The sequence below is a fragment of the Asterias rubens genome, unplaced genomic scaffold (genome assembly GCF_902459465.1).
Source record: "Asterias rubens unplaced genomic scaffold, eAstRub1.3, whole genome shotgun sequence".
In the NCBI taxonomy this organism is placed as follows: Eukaryota; Metazoa; Echinodermata; class Asteroidea; order Forcipulatida; family Asteriidae; genus Asterias; species Asterias rubens.
Genome location: NW_022985723.1, coordinates 6045 through 28906, shown reverse-complemented (window position 1 = coordinate 28906; position 22862 = coordinate 6045). Strand labels below are relative to the sequence as shown.

The 22862-nt window shown below is 38.1% G+C and overlaps 1 protein-coding gene across 1 annotated transcript; it reads right to left on the bottom strand.

The window, feature by feature from the left end:
- Positions 1 to 36: 36 nt before the first annotated feature.
- Positions 37 to 22816, bottom strand: LOC117306368 (the record flags this gene model as incomplete). Its single annotated transcript, XM_033790973.1, is given in 20 exon segments — positions 37 to 353; positions 1023 to 1391; positions 1753 to 1851; positions 3153 to 3543; positions 5261 to 5805; positions 7080 to 7368; positions 8752 to 9012; positions 9861 to 9999; positions 10853 to 10963; positions 12141 to 12301; positions 12900 to 12955; positions 13340 to 13476; positions 14214 to 14374; positions 15056 to 15603; positions 17016 to 17304; positions 18061 to 18204; positions 19237 to 19347; positions 20202 to 20343; positions 21382 to 21489; positions 22647 to 22816. Coding segments are annotated over 20 exon segments (4455 nt in total), but the record flags the coding sequence as incomplete, so codon positions are not given.
- Positions 22817 to 22862: the final 46 nt, after the last annotated feature.

The window sequence follows — 22862 nt, the reverse complement described above, 5'->3', positions numbered from 1 at the left end:
ATTTAGTAAAAAAGGTTCACAGATTTTTATTTTATTTTATGCAAGTGACAATCACCAAAGGTGTGCAGTGCCTTTAACACACCATTATCACTATGTATTATAATTAATTTGTCTAAAACCAACATCATTTTACAAAACTGCAAAGACGTCAGACATCAGATAGTCAGCATAGCTTCCCTCTACAAATCCTTCATCGACATCAACGTTGGCAGACACCCAGCAATTACCATGACCTACATCATCCGACAGAGGGCGCCCCCTCGTGTCAATTTGTATCCCGCAAGTCTGTGATCCACCTCTGCCTGGTCGGTTATTATTCATGGAAAAGCGTGTTTCGCCTCTTTGGAATTGACCTGAAAAGTAAAAGAAACGAAGCTAGAACTATTTTGTACAAACATAAATCATGTGAAATTAATACTGATCGTACATGTAAGGGTAGAACATCACTTTAAATAGGGGATTTAAAAGTTAAGCCGGCTCTTTTCAGAGCCACCACTCCTTCAAAAGAGATTTTACCCATGGTTGTACCCGCACATTTACTGTTAATATTTATATTTATAGTTACTCTTAAAAGTTAATCCATTCAATTGTAGTTGGGGACCAATCCATTTTAGATTTAAAATTAAATTGTTCATAATTTAAATGCTTAGGAAATATTTAAATAAATTGCTTGGTCCCTATTATTACAATCCTGACTTTTAAATTCCTCCCATTTAGAGTTTAGTGTAACTTGAACATCAACAAGGCGATCAGTAGGTCAATATCAAAGCAGATGTGGGACACCAAATCTGGTATATGAGGATATATTGGTCGAGATCTTGCAAAACAAAAAGACAACTGGAGAAATAGAGAAATTGCTTTATTGTTTTATAAATTTGATTTGTTATTTTGTATTGACTCAATAATTTCATTTATGAAATAAGTAATTTTGTATATTTGTATAATTAATCAATTTCATTCTTTCTTGTAATTTTTGGCTCATCTGCTGTTGGTTTTGTCAATATAAAAACTACTTTACTTACCAACAATGCCCTGTACATCCTGTGAGAGTCCACTCCCTTTGTTCAAGTGAAATCCTAAAGACCTTGCTTGGTTCTGAGATGCTTGATATCGACTCACTGTAAACTCAATACCCTTTTGCAATGTTATAGTTGCCATGTGACCATCAACATTGACTCCAACATTTCCAACTTGCAGCCTGGTATTGACGTCCCATTGAAGACGGTAGTCTGTGTTAATAGTGATCGTTGAGGGCGTGAACCGTATTCTCATAGTGTTGCCACGTTGTCTGGTGCTAAACACTGCGCCTATTTCATCAATGTACGTTTTTTGCCCCTGAACTCCATTTTGTTGAGAGGGTTCTGCAATAATTTTGGCGTTGACATACATTCCTGAAAGTCAAATATTCTTGCTGTTATATTCGTCAAACATGACCGTTTATTCCAATTTACATGATTGAGATAATGTCCTAGGGAATGCTGTCCACCGGTGATTCTGTACCCCAAGATGAAAAATTAACATGGGCTGAGGAGGATGAGTCAATAGAGGGTGCTATCAGAAGAAGTGTATTCATAGCGTTCCATAATGGGGGGACCGAATCTCCAGGGGGACAGAGATTCGGTCCCCCCATTGGAAATTACGAGGGCTGTTGGAGGATGATTCAAAAGAGGGCGCTATCAAAAACAGAATCTCCTGCCAAACCAGCAACAAAGTGACTGGTTGTAAGATTGACAAAGAGTGAACCCTACGTACCTTTGGACCTGTCCTTCACTAAGCTAATGACGTCACCAGAATCTCCACCGATGTCAAAGCATAGTGATAGTTGGACCTTCAACTCGCTATTTCCACCACCTGTGAGGGAATGATATCATTTCAATATTTAGTTGTGTGTGTGCGCCTTTGGACACTATTGGTAATTACTCAAAATAATTATTAGCATAAAAACTAACTCGGTAACGAGTAATGGGGAGAGGTTGATAGTATTAAACATTGTGAGAAAAGACTCCCTTTGACGTAAAACTTAGTTTTCTAGAAAGAAGTTCCCCTGAATTTGATTTTGAGACCTCAGAATTAGATTTTGAGGTCTCGAAATCTAGCATTTGAAAGCACACAACTTCGTGTGACAAGGTTAATTTTTTAATATATATTATCTTGCAACTACGACGACCAATTGAGCTCAAATTTTCACAGGTTTGTTATTTTATGCATATGTTGAGATACACCAAGTGAAAAGACTGGTCTTTGACAATTACCAATAGTGTCCATATATTTCAAATCAATTCAATTGGGCCCAGCATAACAAATACTGCAATTTTTAGCGTAAACACATACTAATTCAATTTTTTTTTTATGTTTGTAAACTGTTTGGGTCAAACTGTCTTTTCAATTCAACAACTGGAAGCGGTATGAGCTTGGCAAAAACTGTGAAATCAACCTTTACAAATTAATGAGTTATTCACGTTTCCCGACAGTCTGCTGGCTGCAGTACATGACATTTGTGTAACTCTGACAGCATCAGAGGGTTACACAGGGAATCATTCGCTTCCAAATAACCTTCTGGTTGACTCAACGTATTTATAAATGGTATTCAGTAATTAAACTGTGATGTTTGTCGTACTGTACTCTTTGAAATGAGTTAGAAATAAAAGCGGGTGTAAGCTGCGTCAAACAGTCAGTACTTTGCCTGTATAGCCTGATATTTTTAATGAGTTGCCTATTGCCTTAATCTCCATTTTGTTGATGTTGAAGAAACACGTTGCCTGGATCGGATGAGTTGGTCTTTGAAAAGCATTTGAAACCGTTTGTTATGAAATGCAAATGGTTAGGTAGACAATTTAAAATTAGAATATAATTATCCACAGAAACAAACCTAAAAAAATGCACGGTTTTCCTTTTACGTCGAGAAGAAACACGGTTGGCCATTTTAAGGAGTAAACATTTTTACTCCTTAAAATGGTAACCGTGTTAGTTCGCGACATAAAAGGAAAACCGTGCAATTTCGAGGCATTTTTCTGTTGATGATTATATTCTAATTTTAAATTATCTACCTCACCCTTTGTATTTCATAACAAACGGTTTCAAAAGCTTTTCAAAGACCAACTCGACGGATCCAAGGCAACGTGTTCCTTTTACCGTGTACTCTACTGACATACCTCCTGAACCTGTGTTGGGTGAACCACCACCACCGCCATCGCCACCAGTAGAAGTTGATTCGTATGAGATAACACTGAGTGCTTGAGCTATTCCATCACGTACATCAGTCGGTAACTCCTGCTCCCATACATTCAAACCAACATCCCCCTGATGGGTGACATGAGATGAGCCTTGAGACGAGCCTATGTGTTGTTCACTGACCGTCATACGTGTGTAGGGATTCAGATAGGAGTAATGCAGTGAGGTATCAGTGATTTCTCGCTGGATGACTGGGTTGGGATTCTCAGATGCATCCCTTTCACGTTCCATGGACTGAATCATGAGGTATGCCCAGATACGTTCAACAATGTCATCAGGGATTGATGGGTCCAGGAGAATGCGAGACGGAACCTGCAGGTAGTAATAACAAATACAATTAACTAGATTTATATACCACAAATTACAAAGGATGCAATGCGCTTATATAAGGAAAAAAGATAAAGCAAACTGATGGTGATAACCAGCTACAGCTTTACGAACCGTTGTGTCTTGGCAGCCTTTTTGATTGGGACGGTGAGACCGTGCCTTCGAGGCAGCAGTTGAAAAAGCTCTCCCACCGTCTAGTTTGCGTGAATTGATCACCACATAAGATGGCATCATAGCTTCGAAGGGAGTAAGGGCAATTGTGGATTTCAAATAGTAAAGAGAGATTATCTGGAGCCCTGTGATGATTTACTGATTTGTAGGGCTACAGGTATGGCCAGTGTGTAGAACTTGATTTATTGGGCCATATGGAGCCAGCGTAATTGTCTCTAAGCGGGTGGTGTGGTATTGGCATCTGGCTGATTAGCCTGCAGACATGCCAACCTCTGGGATCACAAAACTGTATTCTGAAACCCCAAAACCTGTATTTTGCATCAAAAACCTGTATTTTTTTTTAAAACACGCGTAAACGTAGTTAAGCCCCGAGACAGGCAAAATAGAGAAGGTGTGAAGGCCATTTAGTTATCAAACAGCCTAATTAAACCAGTTAATTAAAACTTGAAGAAAAATAAATAAAAATAAAAATAAAAATAAAATAAAAAATACAAAAAAAAAGTCAATAACAAATAAAATAAAAAATAAAATAAAAAATTACAAAATTGTGCAGAAGTTTCCCTGCGGGTGGTTAACCCAATGGAACAGGTTTTGTACGGAAAAAAGATATTGATATCTTTGTCAAAAGAGATAAGTACAAAACGAAACCAATTTAATTTCAATGAAGAAGAAAAAAAAAAAAATCATCCCAAAAAGTTTTGTTTGTTGTTATATGGGGGCATAGTTCTTAAATTTATCTTATAAAAATCTCGCTTCAGGCGCTCTATATCTTTTGTGTCTTTATTTTGGCAAAAAATTCTTTTGCAAACTCGATTCGTCCGTTCACAAAACGACCGATACCATATAAGGGCATTTGACAACAGCGCCCTCTGTTGTTCAATGAATTGTGTTAGACTGGTTCCCTGTGAAATCGGGACGTCAGATAAACTGGAATCTCCGTTGCGCTCGCTCGATGTGTAGTGAAAGTTGAATAAGGAATACCCCCGTGGAATAATAAAGTTCACTGGATAATCATTATTGAAAAATATTGAACTTGAGTTAAAAAAGGGCTCGACGGCCAACTGGGATAAAATTGTATTTTTGCGGTGGCGATGCTCAAAACCGTATTTTTTTTGCAAAACCCGTATACCCGTATTTTTTACAAAAACCCGTACGAAATACGGGAAAAACGTACTAGTTGGCACGTCTGAGCCTGGCAGTCGTTGAACGAGAAATGTATTTCATAGAGACGCCATTCAGCAAACTAACGGCCGCAGTCCAGCTTGGACAGGATCAGGGCACGAATTGCATTGTGGCAAGCATCAAAACAAAACCAAAACCATCAGCTCATGGGACTACTCTCGGTGAATGTCTATTCCTAGTGATGACATTATTGCAAATTTGTACCGAAAGTCTCACCACAACAACAACATGGATTCCTTACTTCTTAAAAACCCCCAACTTTTACACAGATAAAAAAAAAGACCACAATCTATGAATGACAGAACGCTCCGCTTCAACAACAACATAAAATAGCTAAGACTATACTTACAGCTGTACTGGTGTCTAGTGCTAGCGATACTTCACTGCTGTTTGATGTCTTGCCATAAATAATCGATCTCAATACATGATTCGATAGTCGGTTCTCATCTAATTTACCAACCACTACAATCTCTGATCCATTGAAGTAGTTAGGAAAGAATCGCTCGCTGAGTGTGTTAGGTACTACACCGTTAGAGTAATAGAACTGCACATCATATAATAAGGGTGTGGCAACCTCTTCATAGAAGCCTTCAAGAAGCATACTAGCATCAGCTCTCTCAGGTATCCGTCTAGCTACACCGTGATTGTTAAGAGCCAGACGGTTCAAGAACTCAAAATCAGCATCTTCACCAAACGCAAGACAGAAGAGTGAGTAGTCCCCTTTGATTGCATCTTGAACATTGCGTTGTATTTCTCGTTTATCTATTTCTCCATATGTTGGTTCACCGTCAGTCAGAACCACCAGCATAGATATCACCTTTTCACCGCGGACTTTCTCACTTTCTCGTCTGAGCATTTTGACGCCCTCAAGAATTGCATCGTTCAAATTGGTAGCTGCAATCGAAAAGAAGAATTGTGTTTTATCAAGATGATTTTTTGGGTTAAATGTTTGATCTTTATGCTCCAGAGTTAAAGGCTGTCTAATTTATTCTGCTAGTTTTGAAATTTAATAACCTCAAAGAGACCACGTTTTGAGATTTAAAGACACTGGACACCTTGGGTAACTGTCAAAGACCAGTCGTCTCACTTGGGTATCGCAACATATGCACAAAATAACAAACCTGTGAAAGTTTGAGCTCAACTGGTCGTTGTTGTTGGGAGATAATAAAGGAAGAAAAAATACCCTTGTCACACAAAGTGTGCTTTCAGATGCTTGATTTCGAGACCTCAAGATCTAATCCTGATGTCTCGAAATCTAATTAAAATATTTTAGTGGAAAATGATTTCTTTCTCGAAAACTATGTTACTTCAGAGGGAGCCGTTTCTCACAATGTTTTATACTATCAACAGCTCTCCATTGCTTGTTACCCAGCAAATTTTTATGCTAACAATTATTGTGAGTAATTGCCAATAGTAAGGGTCTAGCACCTAAGTTTATTCTAGCCAGTATTGACACGCCCTACATAACTTCAGAGAGATCACGTATTGAGATTTAAGGATTATTTTTAATGCCTGTCATTCGTTAAACTTCAAATAAAACTCCTTTACATTCTCAATAGTTCCAATACACACCATGCAATTTCATCAATGAGGTCATTCCACCAGCGATTAGGCACTCATTTCGTTTTAGAAGTGTTTGATTCAATTGAAGCAACCTTAATAAAAGATGATGAACTTAGGTTTTCAAAATCTATATTATCAACTTCGACAGTCTTTGAGACGAAAATAATGTTGTGAGGTCATTGAAACTCATGTCTTTGTTAGATAATTAAAGGCACTGCCGTTGATTTCACAAAGAGTTAGGACTCGTCTTATCTCGAGTTAGGAAGAGTAACTCGTCTTAACTTAGGATTAATCTTAAGGTCTGCATGCTACAGTGCAGGGTTGGGACTCGACCTAAGTCCTAAGATTAGTCTTAAGTTAGGAAGGGTTTTGTGAAATCGACGGCAGGTCACTATTGTTTATTACTCAAAAATACTTGTAAGCATAAAAACATTCTCGGTAACGAGTAGTGGAGAGCTGTTGATAATATAAAACATTGTAAGAAACTACTCCTCTGAAGTGACATAGTTTTTCAGAAAGAGGTAATCTCTCACTCATAACAGGCCTGAAGCCTTTTATTAGCCTTTTACCCCAGTGCCTTTAACTATTTTGATTGGAAATCTCACCGTCTGATACTTGCAGTTTATCCACATATTCTTTGGTATACTGGATATTTGGCGGCGTAGCTTCCACCATCTTATAGCGGTCCAGGAACAGTACTTGATTTGAGAAGGGTAGAATGTTGAACTTATCTCCCGGAGCGATATCATCAAGGATCGTATGGAGTGCTGCTTTAACCTGAGATAGTTTAGTACCTTCCATTGAGCTGCTTATGTCAATCACAAACACAACATGTTTCCTCAGCACTGGGAGATGAGATGGGGAAAAGAACTGCACGAAGTAGTCATTTAACACCTGCGAAGAAATGATATCACAGCAAAATCAGACATCGGCAGAATGTTAACTTCACAACCCCCTTGTGACTTTAGAAGGTGAGATTCGGTATATTATGGGTTTTTAAATGGCGGTCATCTTGGAAACCCAAGATGGCCCCCGTCATGGTAAAGTGGCTCCTATCAAAAATGTAAAGCTCAGGTAATGAGGAGCATGTAGAGTAAAAGTTTGTGCTTTTATCTGGAATGTCCAAATCCATTCGCAATAGACCGATCCAGTAAGCTCCGCCCACGACGCACGTGTGAGCAATAACGCATGGAACTCTCCAATGCCTTTCTGCACAACTCTGCCGCGCGCGCCAAGATATGCGCACGCATGTTGGACCTTATTTGTCTGACCTTCGTTGGGTTGTGATTGGTCAAAATGCAATGGGGCGAAGCTTAGTGGATCGGTCTATTGATGCCCGAGTTTTTTGGAATGAAACACATCACACACCTTCACATTGTTTCCCTTAGCCAATCCATACATGTATGTCCTAACCTAAATCTGGTTAAAGGCCCTAAACGGCAACGTTAGCCGCGAGGACTTTGATTCGGTCACGCCCGCTATACACTTTGAAAACATTGTTTCTGAAACCTTCGGTCACTTACGTACGGAAGCGTTTTGCCACCACATGAATCAAACAAATTTCTTATCGTGTACTTACACGATAAGTTATCGTAGAGATATTTTTTATTCATGTGGCAGCAATGCGCTTCCGTACTTTGGTTTGCATCATTCCATGCAGTTTCTGTTGGACTGTTTCTTAAGAACTACACACCTGATTCTGAATTTCGTTTCAGCTCTTAAAGACTCGTTGAGCATTCAATATATATAAGCCTTGTGATGACCCTATGTTGACTTTTACTTCCATATCAATCGTTGGACAATATCGCAAGAAGTACACACCCGATTTTAAAACCTTTTTACTTTAAAACAGTTGACACTATTGACAATTGTCAAAGACCAATCTTCTCACTTGGTGTATCCCAACATATGCATAAAATAACATACCTGTGAAAATTTGAGCTTGATTGGTCGTCAGAGTTGCTAGATAACTATGAAAGAAAAAACACCCTTGTCACACGTACTTCTGGTGCTTTCAAATGCTTGATTTCGAGACCTCAAATCCTAAATCTTGAGACCTCAAATCCTAAATCTTGAGGTCTCAAAATCAAATTCGTGGAAAATTACTTCTTTCTTGTAAACTATGTCACTTCAGAGGGAGCCGTTTCTCACAATGTTTTATACTATCAACAGCTCCCCATTACTCGTTACCAAGTAAGGTTTTATGCTAATAATTATTTTGAGTAATTACCAATAGTCTCCACTCCCTTCAAAGACTTCCCTTGCGTGTTTACCTACCTGTATGTCGCCAGCATCATTAGCATGGTTGACATCATATTCCACAATGAAGTTACCCATGACACCATCAGTACTAAGGTGTTGCTGTTGCCTTCTGCTTGGTCTGTAAGACACTTTGCATATGTGCTGGTTAGGGCGTGTCGTTGGCTGTGGTAGGCGAGCAGTGCTATCTACGAGTGACCGGTCCGTTAGGTAGGCATTACACCAATTTACACCCTGGGGTTCAATAATGCTCACATCCACGCCTAGGTTGTTCACAACCTGTGCAGAAAACACAATATTAAAAAGCATGTTTTTGGGGTGTTCATGAAAAGTTACCATGTCATTATAATTAATTTGAAATGTTCTGTATCAAATTTTGATGTAACATTCAACTACTGGGTGTGTCATGGTAAAGCGGTCAAGCGGTCAAGAGCACCAAATTCAAACTCTGGTGTTTCTGATCACCAGAGTGTGGGTTCGAATCCCCAGCCGTGACACTTGTGTCCTTAAGCAAGACACATAACCATTGCTTCATCCTTCGGATGGAACGTTTGCCATTGGTCCCCTGATGGGTTGTGTAACACACTTAAAAGAACCAACTGCACTTATTGCAAAGAGAAGGGGCTTGCCCCGGTGTTACTGGTTTGATTGGCAGCATATTGCGCCACAGCACCTTGTAAGCTTGCCCCGGTGTTGCTGGTTTGATTGGCAGCATATTGCGCCACAGCACCTTGTACACCATTGTACATGTTGCGTTTATAATTCACAGGAAAATACTGTATTTTAAAGCACCTCGAAGCGCACTGAGTGGTATGAGCACTATAAAGTATAAGAAGCCACTGTTCATTATTCAACTATTTTTCGATCAGGGCCAAATTTCATAGAGCTGCTAAGCACAAATATTTGCTCAGCAGGAAATTTCTTTCTTGATAAAAACAGGACTACCAACCAAATTTCCATTTGTTGCACGTTGCTTGTTACTGGTATTCAGCTGTTGTTTGCTTATCCTGAAAATCACTTAGAAGTTTGGTTGGTAATCCTGTTTTTATTGAGGCAAGATTTTCATACTCAGCAAATTTTTGTGCTTAGCAGCTCTGTGAAATTGGGCCCTGGTCGTTTGACTGTACCTGCCCTGGGAAGATGGGTATGGGATGATAGTACATGCCTCTACGTCTTGGCAACAACATCTGGTAGGTTAGCTCAAAATCAGCCGAAGCACCAGGCTCAAGCTTGACCGACACTAGAAACACTTTGCTCTCTGCGTCTCTGTAATGAGGCATTACATTAGATGAAGATTAATGGGGTTAATAATAATACATAATAATGATACTAATAATAATAACAATAATTGATTGAACTTATATTGCGCCTGTTAGAGAGCGCATAATAAAATCAATTCTAGTAAGAAACTTAAAATTATGAAAATTAATCCAATCAAATCCTTAACATGCTTAATGAGGAATACTTGGTGAAAAGAACATGCATATGGAACGAGGATAAAAGTATAATCAGAGTGTGCTACCAACAATAACTAACGAAACAGAAACATGGACAACAACAAAACTTATACAGCATAAACTCTGTACAGCTGAAGAGCAAAGGAGAGACGAATGCTACACATCTCCATTAAAGACAGGATTGAATAATTAGAATTACGAAAGAAAACTGGAGTAAGAGACATACTGACAATAAAACAAGCTAAATGGAGCTGGACTGGACACACTGCCCGAAGAAATGACAGTAGATGGAAAACAAGAATAACGGATGGCAACCAAGGACAGGGAAAAGGAACAGAGGTAGACAGAGAAGAAGATGGAGAGATGACATCAGGGTATATGCAGGAACAACATGGACTAGAACTTAAAGAAAAACAAATGAGAAAAACAAATGAGAAAAACAAATGAGAAAAACAAATGAATCACAGTGGATTGGGACCCAGACATTTCTTTAGAAAAAAATTATAGTTTTTGTTAATGCTTTTACTGGACATATCTAATATTACTTTTTAAATAAAAAACAATTTTTGAAATCACACCGAAATTGACATTTCGTTATCAAGCCTCTTCAATCATATGGGGAATCTTCATTTATTATTATTATGAGCTTTGAAATATCTTACAGTTCTGTAATGAAGGCACCACCCTGTGATATTTCTAAGTTGCCACGATGTAATGTGATATTCTGGCTCTTCTCGTCTGCTACACCGTAGTATGTCTTGCCATCCACAGTCCTATGCCAAAACAAAATGCAGTCCTCATCAGTAACAGAAATATGCAAAGTGTAATGGTCTCAGGACTATTGAGTTCTTGGCTTGAAACGGTAATCTGATGTTTCTTCTCTAAAGGCACTGGACACTATTGGTAGTTACCCAAAATGATTGATAGCATATCAAAACTTACTCGGCAAAACAAGCAATGGAGAGCTGTTGAAGTAACAGTTTTTGAGAAAGAGGTAAATTCTTACTCAAATTTTAAAAGACTTCACGCAAATTTGTGCAACAAAGGTGGTTAGTCTGTCATTATTCTCTCACAACTTTAACGACCAATAGAGTCCAGATTTTCATAGATTGGTTATTTTATGAATTATGTTGGGATGCACCAAGTGATAACAATGGTCTTTGGCAATTACCAAATGTGTCCAGTGCCATTTAAAGTTGTGTATAGCGTTGATGAATGAAACTGATCTGAAGAGAGAACACTAGAGGTCTAAAATATCCACACCAGTCGTGTTCAGAGATTTGTTTGTCTGACATAGGGTGTGGTCTACCATTGCATCATATTTCAATAAATTATAGGCCAAATTTTGGGGTTTGAAAAAGACAAAAATGGAAGATCGTCACAAGGGGAGAATCAGAAAAATGTGAAGTTCTCGATATTTCGTATATCTATGCTAATACTTGTCAACGCCTTTCAGCATCTGGACAAGGTGAGAAGGCAATCAAGAAATTTCAGTTTTAGATGTGGGAGGAAAATCCCAGAGAATCATCCCAGGGGACACCCACCCAGTCCGATAGGGACTGAAAACCCGATCCACAAAAGGCGAGGCAAGACACCACTGCACCAACCCGACTCCCTAAACTTGACCAATTCAAGAACCGACCCAGCAGTAGTGCAGTTAACTACGATCCTATAAGCTAAAGTACACCGAGCCAATTTTCTATACCTTCTGCCCGGGTAGTAGTTAAAAGGCAGGACAGTTCTTTTCAGAACTGAGAAGTCTCCCGAACATCCGATAATTCTAATCCGCGGAAGTAAAATAAGAAAGACCGTTCTCTAAGAACAAACTCTACCTGGCAAGTAGATACACACATGGTGTTACCGCAAATAAATATTGATACCCCACCATGCAATGCCTCAAATCATACATATATACTTCTTTGTTATTTAGTTTAAAACTAATATACATACAAAGTAAAGTTAGTGACGTAAGCTGGTAGTGGAATCTTCTGTCTAAATACAGCCCAACCAGCTTGGCTTCCAGTATTCTCCAATGTAGAACTGATGGTGGTCGTAGCAAATCTCAGCACAATGTCAGAGTCCATGTTTAAACTCTTTATTTCAATGCCATCCTGTAACACAAAATGAAATCAATTATAGGTTGAGCAAAATAAAATCAACAACTTTCATACACATTGTTATGCACAAAACCAAACGCCATCCTGTAACACTACAGTTTATCACACAAGTGAATGGATTACGAAAAGTGTATAGCGCTTCTGCGTCCCATATCCAACGAGGTCGAAAACGTATTTATCTTCAACCAAATTTGGCGCTCAGTTAGAATACACAAGAACAAAAATAAATGGTGATATGGTCCATGCGATATGAGTTTATATCACACTTCTTGTTGCCATGGATCGACCAATCAGAATCAAGGTTTCAAGCATACTTGAAGATAAAAAATGAAATCAAGTTTGGGTTGAACAAAATAAAATCTGCAACATTTATACACACCATTATGCAACAAACGAAACTGTTTGCTTCAAAACAAACTTGCAATTCAGATGCTTAACACTGTACTGTTATAAGAAGTTGTTAGATAACGACTGCTTACTGTTGGAGCAAGAGTTGTGCTTCGCAATAGTCTTATTAAAATTCAATATTGGACTGATTTGTAATTCAAATTCTTCCAATAAACTGTTTGTTATAACTCAGTTATTTACTCACCGAACTCTGCGTAGCCACATTGAGGGGATCGTCATGAACCACCACTGGAGGTTGCACTAGAATCCAAACACAAAACATCTCTTATAGACAGTTAAAACATGGGCCTAATTGTAGATGTGTGTGTTATAAAGTATTCAATCATCAGACAGATTTTTGTGAGGCTTTTAAAGCCTTGTAATATATTTGTGATCATATATATTCAACTGTTTAGAAATTGAAACCAGTCTCAGAGAGTGTGCCAGTACCGTGAAAAGCCGTATGCTTTGGTGTGAGCAATTTTGTTGCGCTTAGCTACTGTTTGACTGTATAAAAGCAGCTCTATGAAATTGGGTCATGGTATCATTATTCAATAATTGGTTAATCAATCACATGAAAACAAGTATAAGAAAAGTAAGTGCAGAATATATAAAGAACATGTAAGGCTGACTGCTGGACTGTACCTGGTATTTCTTCGAGTAGACCTCGTAGTATATCCATAGTTGTTCCTGTATGTATGATGGAGGGTGGCTGTACGTCAATTCTTGACTGGCCTCGACTCGTCAGAGACAATGGAGTTAACGGAGTCACAAAATTATAACTGCAACAAATTTAAATCCAAAAAAAAATTAAAACACATTTTTAGTCCATTTGCTATCACAATCAACATTTTGATTCTTGGGTCGAATAATAATTTATCATCGTCATAGAAACCAAATTTTGCGTAGTTGGGCAAAGGTAAAGTTTAAATTCATAAAATAATTTTTCCACTATATAAATTACTGTTAATGAATCTTGAGCATAATTTTCCAAACTCTGTTAGTTCGTTTATTTCTTTATCTAAAGGCACTAGACTTATTACTTAATAATTATTAGCCTGAAAACTTACTTGATTGACGAGCAACGGACAGCTGTTGATAGTATAAACCATTATGAGTGAAGTAACATAAATGGTCTTTGAAGCTTTGCATAGTGTGAAGAATAAGAAGTAACTATAAATACCAAATAGTAAAAAGAAATAGAACCATCTCTTTTGAGGAAGTGTTGGCGCGGAAACATAGCTTTTTTACAAAGAGGTAATTTCTCACTCAAAAAATAAAACTTCAGGCCTGAAGCCTTTTACTGGGCATCTGAAAGCACAACACATTATTTATGCAACAATGGTGTTTTTAATTGAGCCCAAATTTGCACAGGTTTGTTACTTTATGATTACTTATGTTGAGATACACCAAGTGAGAATAATGGTCTTTGACAATTACCAAAGGTGTCAAGTGCCTTTAGAGTGTTGTTTGTCTGACAGAAATAAAACACTTTTCTAACAACCGGGTATTTTCTTACCTTATAGCCAGTTCAGCAATTCTATCAGCTAGTGTCTGGCGTATTGTAGCATCTTCAGTGATGGCATATTGATTGATCAAGTCTTGGAAAGTTTTGATTGCCCATATCCTCTGCACAACATCAGTTACTGTATGATCACTATTCAGTTCTGGTCGAGTAATCTGCATTTGCAAACATAACGGTAGTGGGTTAGTATATTGTTTAATAGTTTTGGGTTGAACAAAGACAAATTGAACAGAGTGGGACTCGAACCAGCAACCTCCGGTTTAACGTGCCGGCGCTCTACCAACTGAGCTATCTATCCCTGTGTTGGCGGTGTCCCTATTTTGTCAACATCTTTGTTCAGGATGCCAGTCAGAAGCCATACAACCGTTTACTGCCAGGGATCACACCCAAAATATGATCCGACCTGGGAAGCGGCAGGCAGGGAATCACTTTAAGGGGATGCAACTTTTTGTTTCAGATATCAAATATTATTAACCACAAGTGATACTGACTGGGTATATTGTTAATAACTTTTGTAACCCACGTTTCAGACAGCGGCGGAAGAGTTGCGCCAAACAACACATTAGGAGCGACTCTAGGTCGACACAAACAAATTTTGGTTTCAGACAGGCAAATCACGCTTATCAATGGCGCGAATCATGACAAGATCAACGTCTGAAACCAAGGCGTTCCTACGACTTCTAGCACGTTCAGTAGCACCTATAACAGTTTCAGGCGCTAAACTTTTCATGTAGGCCTACTTAATTCAGAAGTTGGTTTGTCTTGACTCTGGAGCGCCTGTCTGAAACGGGTGTATACATTCTCTTGTCTGTGTGTTAAAAGTGACCTATGCTTACTCTGATATCTTGCCTACTGTTTCCTTGATACGCCTGTCCCGTTGCTGTCTGTCCAGTCACGCTGCCTTGTAACATATTTGATGTTGGACGATCAACCACCTTCCCAGCGACAGATACCTCCGACCCCTCGAAGTAGAATGGGAATGTCCATCGAGTCAGATCCTCGGGGTTAGAGACCCCCGACTCATACTCAAAGTCAACGTCAAAGATAACTGGGCGCGATACATCAAAATAGGCATTTTGTAGCTGTTTGCTAGCATCAGCTGTTTCGTAGATCCTTCTCGCAGAGCCTTGGTTCTGAAGAGCCAGTTGTATAAGTAAATCAAAGGATACATTACGTCCGAACCCAAGGGCAAACAGTGCATGTTCACCATTGATAGCTTGAGTAATAGCTTGGATGAGTTCTCTATGGTCTGTGATACCAATCGTTGGTTGACCATCAGATAAGACGTACATCATGGATAAGATCTGGTTGTTGTCACTGGTAAACCGCGATTGAAGATCCAGTAAAGCGTCTGCTTGTAACACGGCATCACCCAGATTAGTTTCTGCAACACATTCAATATAATTCATAACATACATGTATTTATATGACATGACAGTTTCAGACTTGAAGTCGAATAGTTTTTTTAAGATTATTTAAATGAAAATGCTACCTTGGATTGGTCGAGTTGGTCTTTGAAAAGTGTTTGTAACCATTTGTTATAAAACGCATACATGGTTAGAAAGATATTTTAAAAGTAGAATACAATGATCCACACACATTTGCCTCGAATTTGCGTGGTTTTCCTCTTGCTTTGCAAACTAACACGGTCGGCCATAAATTTTGACTCCCATAAATGGCCGATCGTGTTTGTCGACGAGGTAAAAGGAAAACCACGCAATTTCAAGTCATACTTTGTGTGGATCATTATATTCTACTTTTAAAATATCTTTCCAATCATATGCATTTTATAACAAATGGTTACAACGCTTTTTAAAGACCAACTCGACCAATCCAATGCAAAATACGGATGGTCTATGGGTCGTCGAGACACGTCTTACTACAATTTGTTATTACTTATCCAAATTGCCGCATTTGCATTGTTGCAAGGTTAAAAGAAATTTTAGAAATAATTGCGAGTTTGAATTGAATTAGATTGAATTGTCTTAAAGGGTATGAATACGATTGGTTGACTATGGAAATTAACGGCAATTTAACTTACGGGACATGAAGAAGTAGGCCTTGTACAGCACTTTTGGATAGTTTAAATGCATTTTGATGAATATTTCACTTCGAAGTACGGTTATGGCAAAAGATATCACTTTTGTCCCAAAAATTTATATAAGAAGCATTTCCGCGGTAACGCTTTTCAGATTGTGTATTCCTATGGGGGATTATTCTTCCTGCATGGACATATTCACTACGGAGTTTTAGGGATATCCTAAAAACATGATCACCTTTTGAACTGATATTTTCACAGATTAGTGTACCACTACATTCGTCCTAGACTAGATTGATACAATCGAAAAACTAACATGCATACACTGACTCTAAGGCCCATTATGTCACACAAGGCAATCTACAGGCAACCAGTTACAGGCAACCAGTTACAGGCAACCAGTTACAGGCAACCTCTATGAAGAAAAGACAATCGATCACATTTCAATGTTCACATAGTATTCTTGGGGTTATTATTCATGTGCTGCTAGCATACACTGCAGTTGGTTGCCTCCAAGGTACCAGTAAAAGTTTTCTCGTGTGAGAAGGCCCAAAAGGTAAAGGACCGGCAGCCGATTTCACGAAATGCTAGGATTAATCCTATCCTGAGTTAATGCGTCCTGACGCTTATAGATACAGAACTTAACTCGTCCTACATGAAGTCCTAAGATTAATCCTAATTTAGAAAGAGTTTGGTGAAATCGACGGCTGGCACAGTAAGGTAATACAACCCTCAAAACTGGCAACACAATACTTTACCTCCTTGGTCTATAAGACCATCTACAAATGTTTTGGCAGCTTCGATGTTCCTTCTTGAAGCCGTGACCAGTGCATTGCGTCTCCAGTATTGAACATCGTCTGAGAATACCAGGATATTAAATCGATCGTTGGGTCCCAGATCATCAAGAATAATCTTAAGAGCTTCTTTAACTTGACGTAGTTTAGTTCCGGCCATGGAGCTACTGATGTCAATGACAAATACAACCTGTTTATTGGCATGCTCCAAGTTACTCGGTGAAAAGAAGTGCACAAAATGCTCATCATCCACCTGTATACACAATGTAAAAGAAGTGCACAAAATGGTCATCATCCACCTGAATACACAATGTAAAAGAAGTGCACAAAATGGTCATCATCCACCTGTATACACAATGTAAACCAGTTGATGGTTATTCGTCTCAAGCATTTTTTACAGAACTTCAAACAATACTTCAGCTAGCTTAAAAGCCTGGTTTATACTTCCTGCGCAATTATGTTTATTCTTCGTTTTGCTTGTATAATGTCGATCAGTTTTTCTGGAGAAGTGCACATTATAAATTCATATTATGTTATTATTATTATTATGCGATAAGAATTTTGACGTCACAAATTCGCAATGAATAATTTCAAAGGTTTGAGCTGTGTTCATCAAGTCCTACAAAACATTCGCAGCGAAAACAGAGCTGTGACGTCAACATTTGTATCGCATTCAGGCTCGCAGGAAGTATGAACAGGAGTTTAAAATCATTTCAAGCACATTCACCAGACTTCAAACAATACTCTGGCTAAAGCCTGGTTCATACTTCCTGCGAAGTGAATGCGATACGAGTTATGACGTGACAGTGCGTTTTTGGCAGCGAATGAGTTTTTTAGCACAAGTCAACTGATGCAAATTTTTCGCTGCAAAATTATGGCGTCAGTATTCATATCGCATTCTCATTCGCAGGAAGTATGAACCTGGCTTTCACATGATGTAAGAAAAGTGTTCACTATTATCATCGTCCGAAAGACGATACTGGGAAAGAAACTACTGTAAATTATTTACCTCCGTGTAGCTACCATCGGCAGAATGCCTGACGTCATAGGTTAGAACCATATCACCAGCCAAACCATCGGATGTATAGGCTAGCTGCTCATTTGCTGATGGTGCATAGCGCATATGCGCCCTATAATCACTTGAACGTCTCACCTTAAATTGAAATAGAAAAATTTAAACAGTTTTTATAGCCAAGTATGGTTGAAAAAAGTAGTGTTATTATACCAATCACAGCCTTGCTCCAATATGAAGTTGAAAGATACAAGATGTTTAAAGGCACTGAACACCTTAAAAGCATTTGTCAAAGACCAGTATTCTCATTTGGTGTATCCCAACATGCTTTCAGTCACCTAATCAAATGCTTCAGGCCTGAAGTATTTTATTATTTGAGTGAGAAATAACCTCAAGAACTTCTTAACTTCAGAGGGAGCCGTTTCTCACAATGTTTTAACTATCAGTTCAGCTCTTCATTGCTCAGTACCATAGTTTTTATGCTAACAGTTTGTTTGAGAAATTACCAATAGTGTCCAGTGCCTTACTTTTTCTCAAAAACTACAGCACATCAACAAATAATAATATAATAGAAGCTTTCTTCTAGCATTATCTTCAAACTGTTTAAGTTTAATGTCAATCTGTTGACTATGTGTTTTGTGTTAGAAGTACATATACACTTTAAGACCCTGAAACAAAATGTACTTGTTAGAATGGTGTTAACACTCTCCAAATAACCACTGTGATTGATGATGTGGGTTAACCACTGTGATTGATGATGTGGGTTAACCACTGTGATTGATGATGTGGGTTAACCACTGTGATTGATGATGTGGGTTATCTATTGAAGCAAATACACCTTTGTAACCCTTTTTTCAGCACACCTCATTCTCATTCTAGGTATATGAAAAAAGCACAAAAAAAACTACCCGTTGGCACCTTTATCCCTCCACCAAGTATACAAAGGTTTCTGGGCGTACGGTTAGCGCAGCGACACCTAGAAGTGGCTGTGCGACAACACTATTTCTATTATAAAATTTAAAACGAATTTCTATGTATGGATGTCAGTATATATATGAGCCTCAGTAACTTTTTCACCATGTTTAGGTTATCTCTAGTTTAGGCATTTTTTCAAATGAAGCTGTTTTGCCGTACGGTGGGCTATACATGTTACCCTGATTGACTAAATATTACCTGGAAGTCTCGCTGTGTACCGTCCGATGTACGTGGGTAATACCTGAGAGCCACATCACCTAAACCCTGGGGTTCAGTTATGTACATATCAACCTGTAGGTCGTCAACCACCTTCAAAATAAAAAAACATTAATATCATGAATGTAATGGTATGCTTAGAGAAATTTTAACAATGTTCAAGTCACTACTGTCGAATGTCGTCATCGTACCTTTGAAGGCACTGCCGTCAATTTCACCAAACTTTTCCAACCTTAGGATTCCGTATCGTAGAGACGCAATGGACCCATCCTAAGTTAGGACGAGTTACTCGTCCTCTAGCAATTCGTGAAATAGGCTGCTGGACCCCTTTGGTAATTGTCAAAAACCAGTCTTCTCATTTGAAGTATCTCAACATAAGCATAAAATAACAAGCCTGTGAAAATTTGGGCTCAATTGGTCTTCGAAGTTGTAAGAGAATAATGAAAGAAAAAACACCCTTGTTTCACAAATGTTTGTGCTTTCAGATGCCCAATAAAAGGCTCCAGGCTTGAAGTCTTTCGTTATTTCAGTGAGAAATTACCTCATTTTTATAAAAACTACGTTATTTCGGAAGGAGCCGTTTCTCACAATGTTTTATACTATCACCAGCTCCCCATTACTCGATACCAAGTAAGTTTTTATGCTAACAAATATTTAAGTTATAACCAATAGTGTCCAGTGCCTTTAAAGCATTTAAAAGTGTGTTTAACATTACCAAAGAACAAAAGACTGTTCCTTGCTGTATGGTACAATATAACAAACCGCAGAGATAAACCAGCACTATTAAGATGTCCATAATGGAGTGGGAAAAGTCAGCCATAGTGCAGAAAACAGCTTGATTAAATAATTGAATCGTTGGTTTATGGTTTATTATGTTATAAAATATCATCGCAGCATACTGCTAATTTGTGAGATAATTCACGATTAATATTGATCGTTATTATCACCTGTCCAGGCCAGAGATTAACTCGGTGTTCAAAGACTCCACTTCGTCTCTCTAGAAGCTCATCATAGGTCAGGTCAAAGTTGACTGAAGATTGTGGAGCAACATCCGCAACTCGCATAGTGAATGTATCTTTGGTTGGATCCCTAGTGGGTGTAAGATTATAAAGCATTAGAACTTGTACAAACAGAAGCAAATTGCCGAAATATGAATAAAAAATATCTCTTATCGTGTACTTTCACGATAAATCCAACCGATAGTGTACGTACTTGATAAGTTAAGACTTATCGTGACCGTACACGATACCTTATTTGTGAACGAGTCTAAACTTATAGTGTACGTACACTATATGCTTGGATTTATCGTGTACATACAACGATAATATATGTTTTCATGTACGTTCACAGTCACTTATCCTGTACGTACATGATAAGAGAGAGACTTTTTTATTCATGTTGCGGCAATACGCTTCCGTACATTTTTGTGCTCAATACAGAAATATTTTACTTTCAAAAAATCAGGTTACCAGACCAAGTAATAACTTTTTTCAAGAATTGCTCGGAAGCAATAGATGGTATATCATGGTTTGATGCACAAATAGTTATCCTGAGTTGTCTATCTGTGGTTGACTATATTTTGTGAATAATAGGCCAGATGCCACTGTATGACGTTAGTTTAAATACACGCCATAAAGCAAAACACCACAAGGAAGTAATCGCAATGCAATGACACCGATGTTCGCTTGCATACTTTCAAAAGCAATATTTGGCACTTGGTCAATTATAATAAAATAAGTCGCATTTGGAAACAACTTGGTAATTCGTATGACTCTGGAGCACCATGGTTTCATCAGCAGAGCCAATGAAAATAATTTTGTTATAGTTCGTCTGTCTGAAACCAAAAATTATTTGAGTCGACTTAGAGTCGCTGGTTTGGTGTGACTCTGGCGCCCCTGTCTGAAATGGGTGTTACCAACTTAGCAGAAACGTTAATTATCACCCTTGCAGAAATGATTTGTAAACTGAAGTAAAATTAAATACAGACCTTTTAAGAATGTAGTTCAACAAGGAAGTGATGCAACGTGGCACATGACTATACATGAGCTTAAAAACAATAAAGGTTTTATGACTCATTTTTTAGACAGTTTGGAAAAATAAAATACGCAGGTTGAAATGTGACTTTACCTTTTTGTTACCAGTGCAATCTGTTGGCCGTTTGAAGGGAATATTTGCTGCCACTCAGAATCGCGGATATCACCCACTTTCCCTGTATAAGTACGTCCATCTATTTCACTGCATCACAATGGTAAATAAGAAACAGCAACATTCATGATGTCAGATTACCTTAGCACCAAGTCGGATATTAAAATTTACTAGTCGCATTTCATTTGTTTCTTAAAACGATTCTTTTTAAATTCACTGTTGCACTGAACACTACTGCTAATTACTCAAGATGTTAGCATAACAAATTTCTTGGTAACGAGAAATGGAGAGCTGTTGGTGGTACAAAATATTGTGAGAAACGGCTCTCTGAAGGAACAAAGTTTTTGAGAAAGAGGTAATTTCTCACTCAAATATTTAAAAGACTTCCGGCCTGAAGCCCTTTTTTGTCATCTGAAAGCACACAAATAAATTTGTGCAAGAAGGGTGCTGTTCTTTCATTATTCTTTTGCAACTTCGATGACCAATGGAGTCAAAATTTGTCACAGATTTGTCATACTATACTTAATTAATTTTGGTTGTTACCCATACACCGATGTGTGTTAGCACTGTATACTCACTACTTCCAAAAGCATATTAAGAATTACATTCTATACTATGTTTGGCATACACCAAGGGAGGATACTGGTCTTTGACAATTACCAAAGGTATCCAGTGCCATTAATAGCTACCTACAATAACAACTTCAGCAAACTTGTTTGTGATATGTTTAACAAATTTTCCCTTTTGAATCAAACACACAATGTTTAACAGCTACTTGAGCAGAATGTTTTTAACGGAAATGCTATTTTAACTTGTTTTTAAAACGTTTGTTCACCATTTAAATGTAATTTTGATATTTATACACTTTTGCATTTAACTTAATTTAATTATCAAGGTAAAAAAAAAAAAAAACTTCTGTCATTGACGGCGCGCGTCAAAATGACCATGCATTGACGTCATGCGTGGGAGTTTGCTTTGTTATACTTCAACGCTGTAACAAAGAGGCTACATAAATTGGAGCTCCCAACAATGACTTAACATGAGTCTTTTCAGAAAAGCGCTGGATAAAAGAGTATTCGAAATGATTGTGTTTTATTACACAATTAAAATCTATTTATAGTCAAAATGTTATGACTCAATTTCCTTATTGATAAAAAACATTTCAAAAGAAACTCAGCGAAGTTCAGGACTTGACATTTTTGTTCAAGCTGTTTTTTTTACAATTTAATATATTATTTGTTACTTACACTTTAAAGTCTGAGATGAATGCACCTGGTGGAATGAGGAATGTGAATGGGATGTCCTGATGCGCTTCACCTCTGTTGATTAATTCCCCAACTAAATTGGTTTGTGCATAACGATCAGTGATTCTGGATTCTATGTGCAGTCGATGAAGGTCAATCTCTTGCACAGGCTCCTGGAGGAATATTAACGGAAGAATTGTTATGACGTCACACCAAACT